Source organism: Lampetra planeri, chromosome 45, assembly GCF_965212315.1.
Source record: "Lampetra planeri chromosome 45, kcLamPlan1.2.h2, whole genome shotgun sequence".
In the NCBI taxonomy this organism is placed as follows: domain Eukaryota; kingdom Metazoa; phylum Chordata; class Hyperoartia; order Petromyzontiformes; family Petromyzontidae; genus Lampetra; species Lampetra planeri.
This window is the reverse complement of record NC_136151.1, coordinates 3,239,520-3,264,498: the sequence shown is the minus strand read 5'-3', so window position 1 is coordinate 3,264,498 and position 24,979 is coordinate 3,239,520. Positions and strand designations below refer to the sequence as shown.

The 24,979-nt window shown below is 53.2% G+C and overlaps 1 protein-coding gene across 1 annotated transcript; it reads right to left on the bottom strand.

Moving 5' to 3' along the window:
• Window positions 1–7,002: 7,002 nt before the first annotated feature.
• LOC144733005 (uncharacterized) lies at window positions 7,003–24,061 on the bottom strand. Its single transcript, XM_078614709.1, has 5 exons — window positions 22,619–24,061; window positions 11,133–11,241; window positions 9,618–9,688; window positions 7,989–8,109; window positions 7,003–7,564 (listed from the first exon to the last, which is right to left on the bottom strand). The coding sequence occupies exons 1-5, from the start codon at window positions 23,946–23,948 to the stop codon at window positions 7,354–7,356; spliced, it is 1,842 nt and encodes a 613-aa protein (XP_078470835.1). The 5' UTR covers window positions 23,949–24,061; the 3' UTR covers window positions 7,003–7,353.
• Window positions 24,062–24,979: the final 918 nt, after the last annotated feature.

The following is a 24,979-nucleotide window of genomic DNA, read 5'->3' as shown; positions in this document are numbered from 1 at the left end:
GACACACTAGAAGGGAGGCTGTACCTCCCTTAGGCTATCGGGTTGAAGGGGCCATACCCTTTCGTGTTACAGTCGCTGTTCGTAGAGTTGTTGAAATTAACGTGTTGCCTCCAGAAGCCGTCTCGATGTAGTTAGTTAGACACACAACATTTGGTGTCAGAAGTGGGGTCCATTGACGTGGTGCGTGTAGTCCGGCCCTAATGCGTGCGGATTCGGTGGGGTCGCCACAGGTGGTACATGTGTCCATCGCATCTTAAGCCGTTCTTTGTGTCACGCGCTTTTGTTTCATCCCCCCTTAGTCCAGGCCGGTTGTGTGAGGTGTCCGGCGAGCCGGGTTGCATGCCTGCTGATGCGGAGCTACAGTGGAAGCCTTTGCCCCTTTCCCCAGGCGCCGCACGACTGACGCCTGCGCCGGCGCCATTGACGTCGGCTCCACCGCACAAAGCCAGGAGGACACCCGATCCGAACGACCCCGTGCCATGTTGCCATCACCGGCACCCTCGAGTCCCACCGCCTTAGGGGAGGCCGCGCCCGTTGGCGGCCCGGCCATGAGGACCCGGTCCAGGACTCATAGATTTTCCTGACCCCCGACTCGCTTACGCACCCCACACACACTTCACATTGAGTCAAGCACACTTTTCTTTATCTTGTTGACCTTAATTGCTTTCTTTCGGGGTACATTTGTTCAGTGAGCCCGGGGGTCGCTTGTTTCACGGGTCATTGCCTCGCCTTTTCGTTTGATTAGCGGTTTTGTAAAGTGTAAATTTGTACAGATGGGTTAGGGTATTTATGGCAGGTCGCTTACCTTCCTTCTTGTTGTTGCTTTTGCTGTTACAGTAAAACCTTGGATTGCGAGTAACTTGGTCTGCGAGTGTTTTGCAAGACAAGCAAAAATCTTAAATAAATTTTAACTTGATAAACGAGCGAGGTCTTGCAATACGAGTAGTTACTTATACGCTTTGTCTGCCAAGCGTCACGTGATCACAACTGAGCCAATGGTTCTTCTCTCTCTCTCGCTGCGGGATTGTGGGTAATCGACTCGCATGCTCGGTTTCAGTCGGCGTGCCTCAATTGTATAGTCAACATCCGTGTGAGCGTATGCTGTTTACTATAATACGAGCGATGAATCTGTTTAACGACAATGCAATGTCACATTTCCGCGAAATCCTCAAAAGGAGGCATAAGCAAGTGTCATTGCATTGGTTCTTTGTTAAAGTCGCACAAAAAGAAAAATATTCAAGTGAGTCAACAGATGGCAGTGATTCCGTTAGTGACAGTGAAAGTCGTCCTACACAATAACCCTCCTCCTCCTCTAATCTCTCTCGTCTCCCTCACACCAGCCAGGATACAATTTAATGAATAAATTTGATTACTTTATATGAAATGTAAATAATAAAAATATAAAAAGGTATTTTGTATTAATAATTTTTACATGAATATTTTTGGGTTGTGTAACGAATCATCTGAGTTTCCATGATTTCTTATGGGGAAATTTGCTTTGATATACGAGTGCTTTGGATTACAAACACGTTTTCGGAACAAATTATGCTCGCAATCCAAGGTTTTACTGTATATTTGTTCCTGTTGAGGCTTGCGTACCTTGTTCATTAACTTGTCCTTTGGGATTGTTGCCAGCAGGGACGGTTGAGTGCTATGGAGGGGGGTGGGGGGGGTGATGTTGCGCCATAACAAGGCGCTGTAGGTCGCTTTACCTGCCACCACGCTCACGGGCCGACAGGGAACAGCCGAGTGAGAGAACGAGGTGTGTAGGGGTTGACCGAAGGTAAAACCCCCCTCGGGTGGCCCGTGACCGGAGGTTGACACCCCAGACCCTCACTGGATGGGAGCCGGGGCGGGATAGAGACCGCCAACAAATTTTAAGACCCTTTAAGATTTTAGACCCTTCAAGACATTCCAGAAGGTTCTGGAGGGGGGGTCATTAGGGGAGGGGTAAGCCCCAACCTGGGGATAAAAAGCCGGCCCTCTGAACGGGTCCGGCAGTGTTCGCCAACTCAAGCCTGAATACATCCAAGACCTGAAGACTGGACCAGCACCCGGGGACCCTCACCCGAGGCTCTGGTCAGAGCCGGGTTGTAGCGGACCAGTGGTGGGACCCGTACCCTGGCAGGGTCGGGTCGGTCTCGCCTCCCTTAGCGGCCGTTGCAAGGGACCTGGGTGTAGAGTAGCCCGGGGTGTGTAGGACCCACTAGGAGGGAGGCTGTACCTCCCTTAGGCTATCGGGTTGAAGGGGCCGTACCCCTTCGTGTTACAGTCGCTGTTCGTAGAGTTGTTGAAATAAACGCGTTGCCTCCAGAAGCCGTCTCCATGTAGTTAGTTAGACACACAACAGTATTATCCGGCTATGTAGCAACTTTTAAAATTTACAATTACTTTACTATGCAAGCTAAACATTTGTGTGCTTTAATATGTAGGAGTTTTATTTATTTATTTAGAGACCCCTTCATAACAAATGCAACAGGTTCCGTACTTAGCTTCATCCGGCACTGCTGTGACCCCAGTTCGATTCCCACTCACGGCCAACACCACCAAAGACAAAGACCCCAACACCCATCTGTGTAGCCTGTGTGGTGGTCATGATTGACACACAAGCGCCACAACCAGGGGGAGGGGTATAAATCGGTTGGAACCCCTCTGAGGGGAGGGGGCTGGCAGGAGCTACGATCCCCCAGAACCCCGCCCCTGAGGGAGAGAGAGTATATAAGGCGGGTCCCTGAGAGCGCGAGTCAGTCCGTCTCAAGGCCAAGCTAGAAGCCGCCGGAAGAAGAAGACCCTGGACCCCAAGCCGCCGACGTCCTTCTAAGGGCCAGGGCTCAGTGTGGTGCCAGTGGTCGTGGGGTTAGGACCCTGAGGATCCCTCGGCCTGATGCCCTTGTAAGGGCCAGGTCCGGACGGGCCAGTGGTCAGGGACCCACCAGGCCAGCGGTGGGTCAGCCTCCCCTAGGTCTAGCTAGCCGGAGGGATGGAGTAGAGAGAGTTGTAGGCACGATAGCCCGGAGGCTGTACCTCCTCAGGTTGTGGGTGGAAGGGGCCATTACCCCTTTGTGTTAGGGATTAGTGTAATCTGTTGGTAAAATAAACCGTGTTGCCTCTACGAAGACTCCCTCTCCCTTCAAGAACATTACACCTGTAACAGTCTGTTGGGGCGAGTGCTGTTAGGCACACGAGGGGGTGGGTGGCCAGCACCACTCCCGGCCGCCTTTGTTTCCCCCAGTGCTAGCGATGTTTACTACACAACGCTACACCAGGTACCGAAGATCCCCACACACACACAGCGCGCTAACCGCTACTACATCACCGAAGATCCCCACTCGCACACAGCGCGCTAACCACTACTACACCACCAAAGATTTTGACTTGCATCCCACTGGGATTTTTGCACACAGTGTTGGTGTACGGTGCTTTTTCTGCAATATTTTGCTGTCTTTTCTTGGATTTTCTGTTTGCACATAGTCACTTTAAGATGTTTTCTTGTTCATGTTTTTTGTTTGTTGCGGTTGCACCCGATTCAAGAGCCGAATGGCTCACATGGCTATACCTAATAAATGAACTGAAATAAATGAACTGAACTGAGGCTCAGTGAAAGCCTCCTCATTCTCCAACGTGGGATGCTGTTAGACCAGCGGATCTCAACCTTTTACTGCAGCCTTTGCCACCCCTCCTTTGGTTCTCAATCGTAAAAAACCCAATGTATAATGTTAATAAATACACATTGCTTGATGAAACAAAGTCGTTGGACTTACGTGCCCGTGCTTAATTTGTTTCAATTATTTACCTTCTAAAAAAAGATCTGGCCATGTCTCGCACCCCCCAGAAAGGGCATCTCCCACCCCCAGGTTAAGAGCTCACACTGCTGTAGGCGATGGAAGTTTGCCTGTCACTTTATCTGAACGAGCCGGAACACCTCCGTTTTAGCCACGGTCTCTGGCGGGGTCAGGATCGCGTGCCCAATGCAGCTCACCCATTTCCCTTCAGCGTCAAAAGGAGTAGGGGGGGGGGGACGATGCCAACCTCAGCCACAAGTTTAAATTCCTGCTTGCAAGTCTCCTTAGCTAGCTGAGACCAGGCCACCACTGTTGGTTTGAATGGGGTCATAGGTGGACACCCACCACCAGTGGAAGAATTGCAGGCACATCTTACAGAAGACAAGCCGATGGTCAGCGATCAGATCAGCTCCACGGTAGGTTCTGGTGTCAAGGAGATGGACCTGCATCCACTGTTCCGTCACTATATAGCCCAGCAGATGTTCTTGCGTGCATCCATGATGTCGTGTGGATGCGCCGATACAAGCCCATGGGTTGTACAGAAACGTAGCAGTCTCCTGTCATTGTTATTAAGCTGATCTGGCCGATGCCTTCCAATCACTCCAGCCCAGGTGCCTGCGTCATGACCCACCTCGGACATTAAAGTCACACAACAGGATAACTGTTTTCCGAGGGGCCACTTTAGCCAGCACATGGGACAGGAGGTCACGGAGGGCATCTGTATCCCTCGATTCAGAATCTTTATTGAGACTGGAAGAAATGGATGGGCTATGAAGCTCTTTGTCGCAGATGTCCAGTATCATTGATGTCCAACTTCTATGGGTGCATAAGCCACCACCGGTGGCCTTCCCCCGAGGTTGACTCGGGCTCAAATGTGTAATCTGGTGCGGTGGCGCGTGGCTGGCAAACGTCGCCGCCGGGGAGGCAAAGGCGGGAGGGGAGGGGTGGTGCTGCCCACACAACCCCCTCGTGTCGATAGTGCCGGCCTTCATAGGCGCTGCTACTCATCAACAGCACTTGCTCTCAACAGTCTGTTACAGGCTAGACCGGGGGGGGGGATCTTTGTCTTTGTCCAGCACAAGCTTGGTTGGGTTCATCTACTTCGGGTCTTTCTGTAAAGTCACGTAGATAGGTTCAAAAAGTAAAATGAACAAAAAACTACAACGTATCGATCGCAACACAAGCGACCGTCGTCAGGTTTGTTCATACGTGTTATGTATGTAGTTTATTGTTCAATTTAAATCACAGTTCCTATGATTACTGTTGTTACATTGTTTTTATAGCTTTATTTTAGTGATTTTAAAACATATGGTTAATCTAAATTATCTTATGGTTGTTGTTGTTGGCTTGCACCACATTGTGATTTTTTCACACAGCGTTTTAATACTTTTTTTTGGGGGGGGGAGTATTTGCTGGTTTATTCCAGGATGTTTCTGTTACGCGTCATCGCTTTGAGATGTTCTGTGTTCATATTTTGTTTGTTGCGGTTGCATCCGACTCAAGAGCCGCATGGCTCACAGGGCTATACCTGATAAATTAAACTTGAAATAAATAAATGAAACTTGAGGTGGGGAAAAACAGGTCGCTTGTGTTGCGATCGATACGTCGTAGTTTTTAAAAAGTTTTTTAACCCTTCTACGTGACTTTACAGAAAGACCCAAAGAATATGAATTCCTGCAGTCACGAAAGCTTCGAGTCAAGACCTGGATTGGGTTGTTTCCACCGTGATGGTTTGGTATGAATTAAGTTTCCAGGAGGAGGGGGGGTTAACCCAGCCCCTCGCTCGCATCATTGCACGATCATGACCACCGCCACCACCGCTGCGAGTCATATCATGGTGTTTAATACATACCATATTGTTTACAACGCACGCGTGCCTGTGTGTGTACACGTGTTCGCACGCGCACACGTGTACACACATGCGCGCGTGCGCGCACAGCTGACAAGAGAATACACGAACCCAATGGCGTCCATATACACGAGTGTGAGTGTGTGTACGTGTGTGTACGTGAGAGCGCGCGCGAGTAAATGTATGGACATGTGTATGTATGTATATATAGGTGTATGTACATATATGTGTACATGTGTATATATGTTCATGTATATATGTGCATACATGTCTGTGTGTATATATGAGTATATATGTCTGTATTTTATATGCATGTATACATGTGTGTGTATGTACGTGTGGTATTGGAGTGTATGTATGTGTGGTATTGGTATGTGTGTATCTGTGTATGCGTATGTACAGGGTGCTTCTAAAATGTTTTTCATTCTTCTGAGAATTTGCAACAACACCACAAGAAAGGCGTCTCCGGGCTCTGGAGACCACCTGGAACAAGATTCCAGGCACGCGTTGACAATGATGGCAGACAAGTGGAGACTGACTTCATGAAGCTATTCACATTACATTTGTTATCATGTTGCAAAGTGTATGATCCGTTATTTTCCCCTTAAAAACGATAGTCCTATATAAGTGTTAACATTTATTTTAAGCATCCTGTATATATGTGCATGAATGTGTATCTGTATGTATATCTGTATGTATATCTGTGTGTGTATCTGTGTGTGTATCTGTGTGTGTATCTGTGTGAATCTGTGTGTGTATCTGTATGTGTATCTGTGTGTATATTTGTGTGCATGCCGTGTGTCCTTGTCTTGTGTGTACACACGGCGTCTGTACGTTCATACAAACCCCAAATTCACGACGACGACGACAACAACAACATCGACATCACCACCACCATCAGCAGCATCATCAACACTGATTTTGTTCAAAGCAGGCAAATAGCAGATCCCGTTCCAATAGATAAGTCTCCTCCCGGCACACCAAGTCCATCATAGCTACTCATTCACATCTCTCCTTCCGTGTCTCCTCACGGCACGCCAAGTCCTGTACCCTCGAACCCAACTCTTCTTCTGTGGGTACGCACGGCACATTACGCTCAGTCTCCTCCTGGGGCATACAACCTCCAGGCTACTCATCCCCATCACTTCGTGAGTGTGTGTGTGTACCCAGTACAGCACGTCCAGGCTACTGATCCACATCTCCCCTTCCATGTCTTCTCCCGCCGTACCACGTCAAGTATAGATCCTCAACCATTTCCCGGTCTGTGTGCCATGCATGGCACACCAGGTCCATTCTCCTCCGGGCACATGATGTCCGGTATACTCCAATGCCTCTCCTCCTCGTCTCTATCCCCCATGTCTCTCTCTCTCCGTGTCTGTCTCTCATTTTCCATGTCTGTCTCTCTCTCCCCATGTATCTCTCACTGTGTTTCTCTCCCCATCTCTCTCTCTTCCCTTGCCTCTCTCCCTCTCCGTGTCTCTCTTTCTCCGTGTGTCTCGCTCTCTCTCTCCGTCTCTCTCTCTCTTCCTCCTCCTCTCCTATATATTAGGCTATATCTTTATGTTATAATAGTTGTAGATTTGAGTGAAGCCATCTCTCTCTCTCTCTGTGTCTCTCTCTCTCTGTGTCTCTCTCTCTCTCTCCATCTCTCTCTCTCTTTTCCAACCTGTGACCTCCGGCCTCTGGGTCTCTGTTTCTCTTCGGGGCAGAGTTCAAGAGAGTTCAAGAGGCATAGCTCCTGGTCGCAGTAGAAATCTGCGGAAGTTCCGACGAAGCAGAACCCCGCAGAGGCTCCAACGAGGCGGAAATCCGCGGAAGGCCTGATGGAACAGAAATCCGTGGAGGCTCCGATGAGGTGGAAATCCACGGAAGCCGAGGAGGGATTCCTCCGGGGTTTGAAGGCGTGGGATGTGAATAGAGCGAAGGGTGAGACCTGGGGGAGAGAGAGAGAGATGAGAGGTAGGAAAGAGGGGGAGTGGAGAGGAATGGGTGATGAGTGGGTGAGTGAATGGGTGAGTGGGTGAGTGAGTGGGTGAGTGAATGGGTGAGTGGGTGAGTGAATGGGTGAGTGGGTGAATTAGTGAGCGGGTGAGTGAATGGGTGAGTGGGTGTTAGTGAGTGGGTAGGTGAGTTTATGAGTGGGTGAGTGAATGGGTGAGTGGGTGAGTGAATGGATGAGTGGGCAAGTTGTTGGATGGGTGAGTGGATGATTGAGTAAGTGGCTGAGTAGATGGATGGGTGAGTAAGTGGATGAGTGAGTGGTTGGCTGAGTGGATGAGTGGTTGGGTGAGTGGGTGGATGAGTGTGTGGGTAGAAGAGTGGGTGGGTGAGTGGATCAGTAGTGAGTGAGTCACCACCTGTGTCTCAGGGCTGGGATCCAGGCGAGGGACAGGATGAGGAGGAGGAGGCCGAGGCTCAGGCCCCAAACCAAGATGACCACCGGCGACACAGCCTCAGGGTGACGCCTGGAGTCTAGGCCTGATACAGGAGGGTTCAGCAGTCAATTAACATCATCATCAGCAAAATCATTATCAACAAAATCAGCAGCAAGGGAAGCAGCATGTCCTCACTCAACGCTGCGTGTCTACAATGCTGATGATGTTGATGATGCCACTGATGATGATGCCGGTGATGATGATGCTGATACTGTTGAAGATGATGTCGTTGATAATGATGGTGATGCTGCTGATGCTGCTGATGATGCTGACGAAGCTGTTAAAGCTAATGATTATGAAGACGATGCCGACACTGACAATGTCTGTATTTTGAACTTCTTTTGCACCGTATGTAGCCAGCCACGCTAATCAGAGTATTTCGGGAAGGACAACAAACTAAATATCAAGGAATTCGTTTTCAATCGAGATGATTTAAAAGTGCATAGCTCCAGTCTCTAACAAATAATGCTGCTGATGATGATGCTGGTTATGATTCTGCTATGGTGCTGATGCTGCTGATCATGATGAGGCTGATGTTGCTGCTGCTGGTGATGCTACCGATGATGATGCTGCCGGTGATGGTACTGCCGGTAAAGATGCTGCCGATGATGATGCTGCTGATGCTGCTGGTGATGATGAGGCTGATGATGATGCTGCTGCTGATGCTAATGATGCTGCTGATGATGATGGTGCTGATGAGCTGGTGATGCTGCTGATGATGATGCTGCTGATGAAGCTGCTGATGATGCTACCGATGATGGTGCTGCTGGTGATGATGCTGGTGATGATGCTGCTGCTGATGAGGCTGATGATGATGCTGCTGCTGATGCTAATGATGCTGCTAATGATGATGGTGCTGATGATGTTGCTGATGATGCTGCTGATGCTGCTGCTGCTGATGATGGTGATGAAGCTGCTGATGGTGCTGATGATGCTACTGATGATGATGGTGCCGATGAGGCTAGTGATGCTGCTGATGATGATGATGCTGCTGATGGTGATGATGAAGCTGGTGATGATGCTGCTGCTGCTGATGCTGCTGCTGATGATGATGATGAGGCTGATGATGATGCTGCTGCTGATGATGCTGCTGATGATGCTGCTGATGATGATGCTGGTGATGATGCTGCCGATGATGCTGCTGCTGATGATGATGATGATGAGGCTGATGATGATGCTGATGCTAATGATGCTGCTAATGATGGTGCTGATGATGATGATGTTGCTGATGATGCTGCTGATGCTGCTGCTGATGATGGTGATGAAGCTGCTGATGGTGCTGATGATGCTACTGATGATGATGGTGCCGATGAGGCTAGTGATGCTGCTGATGATGATGATGCTGCTGATGGTGATGATGAAGCTGGTGATGATGCTGCTGCTGCTGATGATGATGATGAGGCTGATGATGATGCTGCTGCTGCTGCTGATGATGCTGCTGGAGATGCTGCTGATGATGAGGCTGGTGATGCTGCTGATGATGCTGCTGATGATGCTGCTGCTGATGATGAAGCTGCTGATGGTGCTGATGATGATGATGATGGTGCTCACCGGCGCTGCGTTTGAGCCGTGTTGGGGTCGTCTGCTGCTCACAGCGCTGACCCGAAAACCCAGCCCGGCACCTGCAGGGTCATCATCGGGTCAAGGGGTCATGAGAGAGAGCGCGGGGGTCATAAAAGACGTAGGGGTCAGAAAGAGAGTGAAGTGATGCATGTGGACAATCTCTCTCCCTTATCGTGTCTCTCTCCCGTGCCTTTCTCTCCCCCGTGTCACTCTCTCCCCCATTTCACTCTCTCTCTCCGTGTCTCTTTCTCTGCCCATGTCTCTCTCCCCTTTGTGCGTCTGTCTACCCCGTGTCTCTCCTCGTGTCTCTCCCCCCGTGTCTCTCTCTCCCCGTGTCTCTCTCTCCCCGTGTCTCTCCTGCCCCGTGTCTCTCTTGCCCTGTCTCTCTCTATCTCTCCGTGTCTCTCTCTCCCCGTGTCTCTCTCTCCCCGTGTCTCTCTCTCCCCCTGTGTCTCTCTCTCTCGCCCTGTGTCTCTCTATCCCCGTGTCTCTCTCCCCCCGTGTCTCTCTCTCCCCGTGTCTCTCTCTCCCCGTTTCTCTCCCACCCCGTGTCTCTCTCTCTGCCCGCGTCTCTCTCCCCCCGTGTCTCTCTCCCTGTGTCTCTCTTTCCCCGTGTCTCTCTCTCTGCCCGCGTCTCTCTCTCCCCGTGTCTCTCTCTCCCCGTGTCTCTCTCTCTGCCTGCGTCTCTCTCCCCCCGTGTCTCTCTCGCCCCGTGTCTCTCTCGCCCCGTGTCTCTCTATCTCTCCGTGTCTCTCTCGCCCCGCGTCTCTCTCTCTGCCCGCGTCTCTCTCTCCCCGCGTCTCTGTCTCCCCGTGTCTCTCTCTCCCCGTGTCTCTCTCTCCCCGTGTCTCTCTCTCCCCGTGTCTCTGTCTCCCCGTGTCTCTCTCGCCCCGTGTCTCTCTCTCCCCGTGTCTCTCTCTCCCCTTGTCTCTCTCTCCCCGTGTCTATCTCTCCCCGTGTCTCTCTCGCCCCGTGTCTACCTCTCTCTGTCCACGTCTCTCTCTCTGCCCGCGTCTCTTTCTCCCCGTGTCTCTCCCCCCGTGTCTCTCTCGCCCCATGTCTCTCTCGCCCTGTGTCTCTCTATCTCTCCGTGTCTCTCTCTCCCCGTGTCTCTCTCCCCGTGTCTCTCTCTCTGCCCACGTCTCTCTCTCCCCGTGTCTCTCTCCCCGTGTCTCTCTCTCTGCCCGCGTCTCTCTCTCCCCGTGTCTTTCTCTCCCCGTGTCTTTCTCTCCCCGTGTCTTTCTCTCCCCGTGTCTTTCTCTCCCCGTGTCTCTCTCTCTCCCAGTGTCTCTCACTCTCCCCGTGTATCTCTCTCTCCCCGTGTCTCTCACTCTCCCCGTGTCTCTCTCTCTCCCCGTGTCTCTCTCTCCCCGTGTATCTCTCTCTGCCCGCGTCTCTCTCCCCGTGTCTCTCTCGCCCCGTGTCTCTCTCGCCCCGTGTCTCTCTCGCCCCGTGTCTCCCTCTCTCTGCCCGCGTCTCTCTCTCTTTGTGCGTTTCTCTCACATGCACGAGAGTCCCGTGACTTCAGCTCCTTGCACCCTCTGGCAGGTTCCTCCGTTGAAGCAAAACCCGTGCTGGAGTTTCGGTTCGCAGGGATGGAGGTGCCCCGTGCCTGCACATAGAGACATGGGGGGTGGGGAGGGGGGGGACAGAGTGAAACATCGGGAGAGATGGGGGGAAAGAGCAACATAGGGGAGAGACACGGGGTGGATAGAGAGAGACAAGGGGTGGATGGAGACACAGGGACAGATAGGCATGGAGAGATAGACATAGGTGGGGTGGAAGGAGAGAGACACGGGGGGGGGGGGGGGGGAGAAAGACCCGGGGGTAGAGAGACACGGGGAGAGAGACATGGGTGGGTGGGGTGGAGGGAGATAGAGAGACACGGGGAGACATGGGGAGAGAGCAACAGAGAGACTCAATAATTGTTTGGCAGCTACTCATCTGCCAGTTCATGTTCTAAGATTCACACAAACAAAAATCCCCCGTATAGTCTCATAAAAGCTGTTGGGGCAAGGGCTGTTAATGAGTAGGCCGGCACAGCACACGGGGGGGGGGGGGGGTGGCCAGTACCACACCCGATCGCCTTTGTCTCCCCTGTAGCGACGAAATTCTCACTTGCAACTTTCATCAGCTAGCCGAGAAAGGTGCATTGAAAAATGTTGATACTCCGGCTGATGCTCCTGCTGTTGTGGAGTGACTCATGCAACCAGCTGTGGCTGCAGGGTTTGGTGGTACATTTGTTTGTCGTTTATTGTGAAAATTCGGTCACAGTTCTTATGATCACTGTTACATTGCTTTTACGGCTTTATTTTGGTGATTTCGAAACGTTTTTTGGTTTGGCCATGTTTGTTTGTTGTAATACGGAGTTAGAATGATGGCCTTAATCTAAGTTGTCGTGTGGTTGTTGTTTGACTTGCATCCCACTGGGATTTTGCACACAGCGTTGGTGTACGGTGCTTTTTCTGCAATATTTTGATGTCTTTTCTTGGATTTTCTGTTTGCACATAGTCACATAGTCACTTTAAGATGTTTTCTTGTTCATGTTTTTGTTTGTTGCGGTTGCACCCGATTCAAGAGCCGAATGGCTCACATGACTATACCAAATAAATGAAACTGAAACTGAGACGAGGCCACTGTGGGTTATAAATCATAGATGGGCACCCATCACCACAGTGAAAGAATGGCAGGTACATCTTAAAGATGACAAGCCAAAGGTCCATGGGCAGATGAGCTCCAGGGTAGCTCCTGGTGTCAAGGACATGTGCCCAAGCCCACTGGCCCATCACTGTATAGTCTAGTAGATGTTCTTGCTTGGACCCAGCATGCATCCATGATGTTGTGTAGATGTGCCAATGTCAGAACAGCGTTGGTGATTAAAAGCCCATAGGATGCACATAATTCTAGCAGCCTCCTATCGTTATATTTGTTGTTGAGCTGATCTGACTCATGCCTTCCAATCACTCCAGTCCAGGTGCCCATGTCATGACCCTCTCAGGCATTAAAGTCCCACACTCACACACACACTCACGCACACATAACAACCGCCATTAGGCAATAAGTGACGGTGACATCATGATGGCCCTTGTGCACGCTGAAGCCACGTGAAATGTCGAACGCCCGCTGGAAGGTCACGGGGCAGACCCAGGTGCCACGGGCACCACCTGTGCCTCCTACTGTGCCAATGCACACATAATCACACTTATATACAACCGCCATTCGCCACTAAGTGGCGGTGACGTCACCACGAGGCGTGTGCTGGGCTATGTGCACGTTGAGGCCACGTGAAGTGTCAAACGCCCGCTGGCAGGAGGTCACGGGGCAGACCCAGGTGCCACGGGTCCACTGAGATGACTGACTGATGTACCAACCGTGCCCCCTACTGTGACAACTTGCTGTCATTAAGCCACCCGGCGCTCTGCTCATTGTTGTGAGCATCACTCGTCCGCCCTCCGTTCTTGTTGGAAGGTGACTGCCTCCAACTGCCCAATAGCATCCTTCATGAGCCTCTTCCACAGAGGCCGAATTTGACACCGCTGGCACCAGTCATCGGCAAGTCCACTCAGCTCCACATCCTCTTATACATCACTTAATCTCTTCTCTAGCCCGTGCCACGCCCATTTAGCCCCCTCTATCCGTCTGAACAAAAGCTGTTTAGGCATGCGGTGGTTGGGCATGCGGGCTACATGACCCAGCCAACACAGCCATGCCTGCCGGAGGAGCTCACCGATAGAACTTTGTCCAGATCGTTAAAGGATATGTGAGCTCCTCACACAATCCAGCCTGGTGTCCTAGGCACGCCAGCCTAAATGTTTCCAACCGGCGGAGATGTTCCATTAGGGGGGTCCACGTTTCGCAAGCGTAGAGAAGGGAGGGAATGACTGTGGCCGAGAAAACCTGAAGCTTTGTGCGGAACGACAGACCATGTCGCTTCCAAACAGCGTGACGCAACCGATGAAATATAATGCTGGTCGACTGATTCAGAGTGAGACCTCTGCTGTCAAACCGGAGCTGGTCAGGAGCACATTACCCAGGTATGGGGAACTCTCCACTCTCTCCACAACTGCCCCATCACCAATTGGGAGTTGTGGGGGTGGAGTGTCCCGTGGTACAAAATACCCAGGCAGGTGCTTAGTTTTGGTGGGGCTGATGGTAAGGCCCCACCTCCTAGTGGCAAGCTCCAGGTTCAGCAGCAGCGCCTCAAACTCCTCCTCTGAGTGAGAAGCAATTACCAGATCATTGGCATACGTAACATAGTTGACCAATAGGGAGCCATCCCTTGACCGCACCCGGGCATCGACTAGCCTCCCATTGTATCTGTACCACACATACTCACACACACCTCACATTCACACACCTGGCACTCGCACACACACTTCTCACACACCTCACAAATAATAGTAATGTTGCGGACCGAAGACAATTCTGTGGCGCGGAGCCGAGCTCAGTGTCAGATTGCGTCGCACGGTCACAGGGAGACTCGATGGTTATATGTCGAGCTGAAGAGATGCTGAGCCTTTAGATGGTCTTTGAACGAAGAAAACGACTGATCGTTACGGATGTGAATAGGGGGATGTCGTTGCAAATGACAGTGGGGCTGCAACGGAGAAACGACGAGAAGCAATTACAGTCCTTGTCCAGGGAGTTTCATGGAGGTTCTGCGACGCACTGCGAAGGTTTCTACGATGCATTGAAGTGTGTGAGGCGTCAGCAGAGAACTTGGGTACGGTGGGTTTTAGGGCGCGGTAGCAGAGGCAAGCGATCTTGAAGGAAATTCTGGTCGGAATGGGCAGCCAACGAAGGGCACGAAGGATGGACAGGGATTCAGGGCGTAGACAACTCAGTAAATGTGATTTTTGAAGCGTTTGCAGATTGTTTTGGTTGCTTAGACGAGGACCGAGTTGCAATAGTCGAGCCGCGGCCCAACGATGCTGCAGGCAAGAGCATTTGCGATGTCGGAGATGATGGGCGGACATAGATGGCAGAGGGCACTGAGATGAAAGTTGCGGGACTTGAGAACGAGGTTGACGTGGGTGTCGAAGGAGAAAGTGGAATCCAGAGTGACGCCGAGAAATGTCACACCTCATACTCACAGCAGCACCGACACGAAACACATCGCGGTGTAACTCAGGAGAGAAATCTCTCTCTGTGCTCTCTCTAATCTTTACAGCTCCCCCGGCACTTTCCCCTTTCCCTCTCCATCCCTCTCTATTAAATCTCCCTGAATCTCCATGGCTTTCTATATAATCCCCGCTCATCCCTCTCTTAAATCTCCCTGCCTCTCCCTCCTCTCTCTCATCCCACTCTCCATCCCCTCTCTCGTAATTCTCCTGTTTTCATCCCTCGCTCTCTCTTGAATCCCTCTCCGGCATCTCTCTCCCTCCCTCCACTCTCCCCTTCAAAGCCCTGCTGCTCTCTCTTAAATCTCCCTCTAGCTTTCTGTGCCTCTTCCTCCTGTCCGCTGGTCTCTCTCTTAAATCTCACTGTACTCTCCATGGCTCTCAGTCCACTCCCTCCCTTGAAGCTCTCCCTTCCACATCCCCTGCTCTCCCTTTTCTCTCCCCGCTCTTTCCTCTCCCCATCTATCCTCTCACACTGCTCTCTCCTACCCCAGCTCTCTCATCTCTCCCTGCTGTCTTCTCTCTCCCCTCTCTCTCCTCTCTCCCTGCTCTCTCTCCCCACTCCCAAGGGATCTGCGCAGCCGAAGACCCCAGAATGACAAATGCCTCCGTTCCTACAGCTCCCCCCACTCTCCCTTCTCTCTCCTTTTCTCCCTTCTCCATCTCCTTCCACTCCCCCTTCTCTCTCTCCCACTCTCCCTCTCTTCTTGCTCTCCCTTCTCTGTCCCTCCTCTCTCTCCTTTCCTCCCTTTCTCCATCTCCTCCCTCCCAATCTTCCTTCTCTCTCCTTCCACTCTCCCTTCGCTCTCACCCCTCTCCTCCCACTCTCCCTCCTCCGTCTCCCCCCTCTCCTCCATCTCCCCCTTCTCTCCCTTCTCTCTCTCCTCCCACTCTCTCTCCCCCATCTCCTCCCTTTCTCCATCTTCTCCCTCGCTCTCCCCCTCCCTCCCTCCCTCCCTTATAAATGTGGGCTCTGTGCGGGTCTCCTGGGAGGTCCATGTGCATTCACCATTAGCATTGCCGTTCAATAGAGACCGGGGCCTCTCTCTCCCTCTCTCTCCCCCCACACGTACACAGACTGACTCATTGCATCTATGCACACACTCGTATATGCACACACCTCTATAAGAACAAAGATCCTCAACAGTCTGTTGGGGAAAGTGCTGTCAGCGAGTCGCACCTATGAAGGCCAGCATGGTCCATATTGGGTGTGGGTGGCCTTTATCTCCCCAGTGGGCGATGTTGACACACCGCATCAGGTACTCATTTGAGGCTGAGTCGAGCTCGGGAAAGCCCAGGACCGGTTCAAATAATCACTATCACTGGTGTTGGCCATGAGCGTGAATCGAACTCGGGTCACCGGGTTCGTAGCGCAGCATGCTGACCGCTACACTACCACTCCCCACTCATATATACACCTCTATATATACATTTTACTATCCACACATATCTATACACCTCTGCATAGACATTTAGACACAAATCTATATAACCTCTATATGCATCGACATCTCTCATGCATGCAAATCTATACAAATGTTTATATATACACACACACAACACACGTGTACAACTCAATATACACATGTACAGTAATCTATACTCAAACACACACCTATACACACACATATAGACCTCTGCAAACATACATGTGTAAAATCATCTATACACCTCGATACAAAGATGCCCTATGTAACCCACCCCAAGCTGCGCCATTCGTGAATGGTACCAATGCAAGCTGACACGGCACACGAGGGGTGGGAGAAGGGTTGTGGGGGGTGGTCAGCACCACAGGCAAAGGTCCTCCATGTAGCCTCCACAGCCCAATTGGACAAGTGTGCACTAAATACACAAGTAGACACGCAATTATATGCACACGCACAACGCTACACAAACCAATCCACAAGGAGACCCACACCTACATCCAGACACCTCTATACACACAGCTACACCCAGACACCTCTATCCAAACACCTATACCCAGACAACAATAACAACTGCCATTCGCCACTAAGTGGCAGTGACGTCACCACGATGCTTGTGCCAGGCCATGTGCACCTTGAGGCCACGTGAAGTGTCGTACGCCCGCTGGCAGGAGGTCACGGAGCAGACCCAGGTGCCACGGGTTGACTGACTTAGATGACCGAGATGACTGGCTGATGCACCACCTGTGCCCCCTACTGTGCCAACTTGCTGTGCTTTAGCCACCCGGCGCTCCGCTCTTTGTTGTGAGCGTCGCTCCTCCGCCCTCCGTTGTTGTTGGAGGGCGACTGCCTCCAACTGCAAAGTAGCGTCCTTCACGAGCCTCCTCCACAGAGGCCGATCTTGACACCGTTGGTACCAGTCATTGGCAAGTCCACTCAGCTCCACGTCCTCCTGTACCACATCACTCCATCTCTTCTCCAGCCCGTGCCACGCCTGTTTAGTCCCCTCGATCCAGCCGAACAAAAGCTGTTTAGGCGTGCGGTGGCTGGGCATGCGGGCAACATGACCCAGCCAACGCAGCCTTGCCTGCCGGAGGAGCTCACCGATGCGACTTTGCCCAGATCTTTCAATGATTTGTGAGCTCCTCACACAATCCAGCCTGGTTAAACCCAGGATGGATCGTAGGCCGGCCAGCCTAAATGTTTCTAACTGGCAAAGATGCTCCATTAGGGGGGTCCACGTTTCGCAAGCGTAGAGGGAATGACTGTGGCCGAGAAGACCTGAAGCTTCGTGCGGAGCAACAGACCAGGTAGCTTCCACACAGCGTTACGCAACCGATGAAAAGTTATTGCCGCTCGACTGATTCGGAGTGAGACCTCTGCTGTTAAACTGGAACCGGTCATAACCACACTGTCCAGGTATGGGAAACTCTCCACTCTCTCCACAACTGCCCCATCACTGATTGGGAGTTGTGTGGGTGGAGTGTCCTATGGTATAAAATACCCAGGCAGGTGCTTAGTTTTGGTGGAGCTGATGGTAAGGCCCCACCTCTTAGTACCACGCTCCAGTCTCAGCAGCAGTATCTCCAACTCCTCCTCTGAATGAGCAGCTATTACCAAATCATCGGCATACATAACGTGGTTGGCCAATAGGTAGCCATCCCTTGATCGCACCCGGGCATCGATCAGCCTCCCATTATATCTGTACCAAATGGAAATTCCCCCGGAACAGCTATTGAAGGATTCACGAACTACGTGGTCAAAATAGATGTTAAATAATGTGGGAGCCAGAGGACATCCCTTTCGCACCCCAAGGTGTACAGGGAATGGCTCTGACTCCCGGCCACATAGTTTTACCCGGGCCCGCTCACCATCATGAAGGTCCTTAATGATCGTGAGCAGAGGGTCAGGGACTCTGAAAGCACAAAGAACAACCCAGAGCCCAGGCCTACTGATGGTATCATAGGCCTTGACCAGGTCAATAAAGCAGAGATGTAGGTCTTGTTGGAATTCCCAACACCTCTGCTGTAGCAGACGGACAGAAAATATGGCATCTGTGCAGGACCGCCCTTTCCTGAAACTGCATTGGGGCTCCGCAAGCTTCTCCTCGGCGTGCCTAGCAAGGCGATGTTGAATAATCCTTGCCATGACCTTTCTCGGCACACCGAGGAATGAGATGCCCCTGTAGTTGTTAGTCTGTGCGGTCCCCTTTCTTAAAGAGGACCATCAGGGCATCCTTCCAATCCTGCGGAACCCGTCCAGTGGTCCAGACTGTTGTTATAATGTCATATAGGGCAGTCTGTGCACAAACGCCACCCTGCCTCAGCATTTCGCTCGGGAGATCATCTCTGCCCGGTGCCTTTCCTTGTCTCAGACTCCGGATCGCCTTCAGTACATCCTCAACAGATGGCACCTCAGCCAGCCACTCACAGGGGGTGACTTCTTCCAATATTTGAAGCACCGCAGCCTCAGCAGGGTTATCCCCACTTTGTGCAATGATGTTTTCCTGGCTGAGGGATTTCCCCTCTCCCAAGACCTCACAAAAATGCTCAGCAAATCTGCAAACCTGTTCCTGGGGGTCGGATTGGATCACCGTTTTTCCCCTAATTATGGTAATATGTATGGCGCTGCAGCTTACTTTTTTATGGAGTTAAATAGAGATTTGTGATCGCGGGCCACTGAGGAGGACTCCATCTCCTCAGCAACCCGCGACCAGCACCCATCCTTGCAGTGCCTTACGGCTCTCCGAACCTCCGAGCGAAGGCTGCGGAAAGCTTCCTCATTCTCGGACGTGGGATGCTGTAGCCAATGAGAGTGTGTCTGTCGCTTTTTCTCAACTATCCTGAACACCTCCTCTGTCAGCCAGGGTCTCTGGGGAGGTCTGGACCACGTACCCAAAGCAGCCATTGCAGCTGCATGAGTCACAGTCCTAAACCTTGCCCATTTACCCTCGACATCAGGAGAAGTGGGGGACGATGCCAACCCCAGCCGCAAGCGATGATGAAATTCTCGCTTGCAACTTTCATCAGCTGAGACCAGGCCACTTTAGGTTGGAATGGGGTCCTGGGTGTACACCCACCACCGGAGTGGAAGAATGGCAGGCGCATCTTACAGATGACTAGTCGATGGTCAGAGGGCAGATCAGCTCCACGGTAGGTCCTGGTGTGAAGGACATGGGCTCGCATCCGCTGGTCCGTCACTATGTAGTCCAGCAGATGTTCTTGCTTGGACCCGGCATGCATCCATGATGTTGTGTGGATGCGCCGATGCCGGAAGAACGTGTTGGTAATTACAAGCCCATGGGCTGCACAAAAATCGAGCAGCCTCCTACCGTTGTTATTGAGCTGATCTGGCCCATGCCCGCCAATCACTCCAGACACCCCTATACACACCTACACCCAGACACGCCTATACACACCTACACCCAGACACCTCTAAACATATCTACACCCAGACACGCCTATACACACCTACACCCAGACACCTACACCCAGACACGCTTATACACACCTACACCCAGACACCTCTATCCACACACCTACACCCAGACACCTCTATCCACACACCTACACCCAGACATGCCTATACATGCTTACACACAGTTACCTCTATACACACACCTCTGTACACACCTACACGTACACACGCAAAGATAAAGATCCCCCATGTAGTGTTGACATTTAGGCTACATGTTTGCAAGTTCAACACGTAGGCTTTCGCGACAAATAGTATCCATAACATAGGTTTTAGGGGTATATCATGTAGAAAGTAGCAGCAGCGCATATGCTTCTCTCTCTTTAATCTCCTTGTAGTATTCTGTGCCTCTCGCTCCTGTCCGATGCTCTCTCTTAAATCTAACTGTGCTCTCTACGGCTCTCGGTTCTCTCCCTCTCTTGAATCCCTCTTTTCCACAACATCCTCGTCTCTCCATTTCCTCTCCACGCTCTCTCCTTTCTACAGCACCTGTGAAGGCACGGCAAACTTGGAGGTGGGCGGCCTGCACCATGCCCGGCCACCTTTGTCTACCTAGAGGTTACGTTTAATACTCACTGCACCACGGTTAATAATTTGATGCTGAGTCGACCTCGGGGAGGTACCGGACCAGTTCAGAGAATCGCTATCACTGGCATTGGTTGCCATGGGTGGGAATTAAAATCATCGAAGTACAAACTTAAATGCACACATGTATCGAGGCATGCACACATCCGTATAAACATCCCAAATGTGACGCACACAAAAGCGAAATATCAACCCATATAGACCATCAGGGGGCAAGTAGCAGCATCAATGAAGGCTTGCACGGCACACGAGGGGGTCGGTGGCCAGCACCACGCCTGACCGCGTATGCCTCCCCAGCGGCAATGTTTACACATCGCACTGGGTACTCATTTGAGGCCGAGTTGACCTTGGAGAGGCCCAGGGACCGGTTCAGATAATCGTCACCGGTGTTTGTGACCATGAGCGGGAATGAAACTTGGGTCGCCGGGTTCGTAGTGCAGTGCTAGCCATTTTGCTACCACTCCCCACTAGGACTCATCTCCACGCAAACACACATTCATCTAGACATGCGCACATCTATAAAAAACATCTTATGTCATGCACACAAAAAACAAAGATCCCCCCGTAGAGCCTTAACAGACTGTTGGGGGTGAGTGCTGTTAGGAGTGAGTATCAGTGCCTATGAAGGAATCGAACTCGGGTCGTCCGGGTTCGTAGTGCAGCACGCTTATCTCTTTGCACTCCTGCTCCCCATCCCACACACGGTGTACACAAACATAGGTCCCATGTGTAGCCTTCCCATAGGCTGTCGGTGCAGTTTCTGAGCAGCAGCACTTACGCAGGCCGGAATAGCGCTGAAACCGAGATACCTGGTTGATCCTGTCAGTAGCATAAGACTCACACGGTGAGACTCACACTGCAGACTCCGCAAGACTCTCTAAGCTCATTTGATAGGTTCCACCAGGAGCGGGCTGCGGCAATGATGATACACGGGGCAAAGATCCCCCGTATAGCCTAAGCAAACTCTAGGAGAAAGTGCCAATAGCGAGCGCACACACACAAACGCGACCACACAGACGCACGCTTGAGACAAAGACAGATACATGCATATACACATACAACACAAAGAATCCCAATTTCTCTGGGTCCTCCGGTTTTCCCCTCACATTTAGAATCAACATGTGTTTCAGAATATTTGACTGCAAACAAATTTCCACATGATGCTCGTGGGCAGGTTGCTTCTGAAAAAGAGTTACATAGCTTAGTTGGGCCGTACCGAATCAAATAGAAGAGTTATCACCTTAAGAGGCTGTTGGGGGCAAACGTTAGTGAGTAGCAGTAATGAAGGCCGGTACAGCACATGAGGAGAGTGGGTGGCCAGTACCATGCCCAGCCGCCTTTGTCTCCAAAATGTCGATGTTTCCACATCGAATCAGGTTGAGTTGATCTAGGGGAGGCCCAGGACCAGTTCAGATTAAGGTTTACTGGTGGTGGCCATGAGCGGGAAACAAACTCGGGTCTTTGCCGGGTTCTTAGTGCAGCACAGTGCGCAAATTGCTGCACTGTCACTCCCTACAACCCATATAACCTTGACAGACCATTGGGGTAAGTGCCATTAACGAGTAGCTGTGATGAAGGCCGGCATGGCACATGAGGGGGTGGGTGGCCAGTACCATACCTGGCCACCTTTCTCTCCCGAGAGATGATGTTTACACATTGCAAGCAGGTATTCATTTGAAGCAGGTATTCATTTGAGGACCAGTTCAGATAATCACCACTGGTGTTGGCTGTGAGCAGGAATCAAACTCAGGTCCCGGGTTCGTAGCGCAGCGCACGAACACACAACCGCCCTTTGCCACTAAGTGGCGGTGATATCACCATGGTGCTTGTGCCAGGCCAAGTGCACTTTAAGGCCATGTGAAGTCTTGAACGCCTGCTGGCTATGCTCTCGACTTTGCCAACTTGCTGTGTTTGAGCCGCTCGGCGCTCCGCTCGTTGTTGTGAGCGTCGCTCCTCTGCCCACCGTTGTTGCTTGAGGGAAACTGCCTCCAACTGCCCAGTAGTGTCCGTCACGAGCCTCCTCCATAGAGGCCTATCTTGACACCGCTGGTACCAGTCATCAGCAAGTCTACTCAGCTCCATATCCTCTTGTACCATATCAATCAGCCTTCACTATCCAGCCGAACAAAAGCTGTTTAGGCACATGGCGTCTGGGCATGCTGGCTACATGACCCAGCCAACGAAGCCTTGCCTGCAGGAGTTCACCGATGGGACTTTGTCCGGATCTTTCAAGGATTTGTGAGCTTCTCACCTCACACAATTCAGCTCCTCGCACACAGACAGACACGCACAGAGACACACCATCACATAACACAGACCCATACAGACTCAAACGGACACGTACACACAGGGGACACTCCACTCGCGCCCTCATCCCGTCACTTACGGAATCCCGTTCTCTCCGCCCGGGGGGCGGCGGTGAGAATCGGCCCCCTCTCCTGATCCTCCTTCTCCTTGCTCCTCCCCTCACCCACCCTCACCTCCCCGGCATCGTCCCCCCCATCGGCGTTCACGTCGCTCCCGTCGTCTCCGTCGTCCTCGTCGTCAATCACGGTAGTTACCCCAGTCCCCGGTCCCGCGCCTCCTCGCCCTGCTCCTCCCACCCCCATACCTCCCGCTAACCGATCCTCTTCGGACCAATCTCCGCTGCCCTCCCTGCCCCTGGGGCCCCACGGCGGCCACGGAGGCCCCACGCCGTCTGCGCCGCCTGGCTGCGCCCGCTCTGAAGCCTTGGCGGGAGGCCCTGGCCCCGCGGGCGGCAGGTTCGGAGGGCGGGGGGGAACATGGTGCGGAGGAGCGTGAGGAGAATGAGGCCTTCGTGACGGAGACGTCGGCAACAACAACGGCGGTGGCGATGTCGTCACATCGCTGTTGGTGGGTAGGGGGGGCAGGGTTGGTGGCGATGCAGAGACCGGGGCAGGGTAGACCGAGGCTGGGCCCTCGCCCTGCGAAGACGACGCCCCGCTGCCGGCCTTGGCCAGGCCCGGGGGCGGCGGCGGTGGCGGCGGTGGGTGGAAGGCCCCGGAGCTTCCCGACCCCAGCATCGTCCAGCGCAACGCCGCCGCCGCCAGCCCTGTGACGAGCAGCGCGGTGAGCAGCGCCAACACGGCGAGGCGCTCTCTGCGGGGCCGCCGGGCAGGGCCTGATGCCTCGCCCGGAATGGCTTCTTCGCCGAGGCCCGGTGGTGGTGACCGCCGGGTCCGGGCGAGGATGGCAGAGGCCAACCGGCTCCAGCTGCGCATGCAGCCGCCGCTACTGGCACCGTTGCCGCCGCCGCCAACACCACCGCCGTCTTCATCCAAATCGTCAACCGCCGTCTCTTCTCCGTGTCCACATTCGGATGACGACGCTGCTGCAGCCACTGCCGACGCAGCCACGGCAGCTTCCACCGACGCCGCCAGTGCCGCCCCGCCTCCTACCTGGACCTTGCCCGGTGCTTTGTCCACACCGTGGGAGGTGGAGTGCTGCTGCTGCTGCTTTTGCTGCTGCTGCGGCGATGGCGACGGCGGAGCGACGTGGAGGCCCCGCAGGCTGGAGGTGCTCTCGCTGCCCGTCACGCGGCTCAGGCGGCTCCCGACGGCGCGGCTGCTGCCATCAAGCAGCAAGAGCGTGACGGTAGCGCTCTCGCCGGGACCCCGCGGGGAGCCCGGCGAGAGCGACACGGGGTCCTTGCCGGTGCCTCCGCCACTCTTCCCTCTTCGCGGCAGCGTCGCCATCACGTGGCCGTGATGGCCAGTAGGGGTCCTGGAAAATGCGGTGGCGAGGGTGCGCTCGGGGTCCCGTAGGCCGGCCCTGTCGGCGGCCTCCTTGGAAACTGGCGAGGGAGCTCGCCAACAGACTTATCGACACCGGTCGCCCTGGTGGAGCGGGGAGGAAAGGGCCTCCTCTGGTACGCGGGCGTCCGAAAAAGGAGCAGCAAAGGAGGTAAAGGAAGAAGGGGGGGACGATGACAATAATGACGATGGAGGCGGTGGCTGCACGCGGTCCACAGGCAATGACGCTTTGCCGGACGTTCCGTCGGGGGACCGAAGAGTGGACGCGGGGCCAGAGCAGGCGTAGCCACGGGAGGCCGCTGCTGCTGCCGCCGCGGCTGTGGGGATGACGGCGACGTCGGAGGGAACGGTGGAATGGGGGGGCAGAGGGACGACCGGGCGCGACGCTCGCGGACACACGACACTCGCGGGCGTCGCGGGCACCGGGAGTCAGTCCACAGCCGAGGCGGCTGCGAGGGAGGGCCGGAGGCCTCGGAGTCGAGGAAGTCCCGAGCAGACGAAGGAGGAGAGGAGTAGAAGAGCGAGGGAGAGACAGGAGGAGGAGGTAGCCACCAACCCAGAGAAACCGGGCAACTCCGTCCCCCTCTGCACGAGGACGCTCGCAACCGCCGGTGGCGGTGGGCACGTCTCGCCGCTGGGCAGGCTCTGTGGGAGACACTAGGCCTCCGCCGTCTGGCTGCGGGTGAAATCACGGCAGCGGCGGCAAGGGCGGCGGCAAGGGCGGCGGCGACAGCAGCGGCAGCCTCCATCTTCCAGCGATGACATCACACACGTGCAGGAGCAGCCTGGGCCTCAACGACGCTGCCCCGGTGAGAAACTCACGCCCATGGCCCGAGGGCTCACGTCTCGCTCCCCGGCTCGGCGGTCCAACTTGAACGCCTTTCTTTGGTGTCCGGAGTTTGCCGTTCTAATGTTACCGGTTTCCCTCAACTTTTCTCTGCGTTTTAGATTCGGCTTGTTCCGGATTTTCTGAT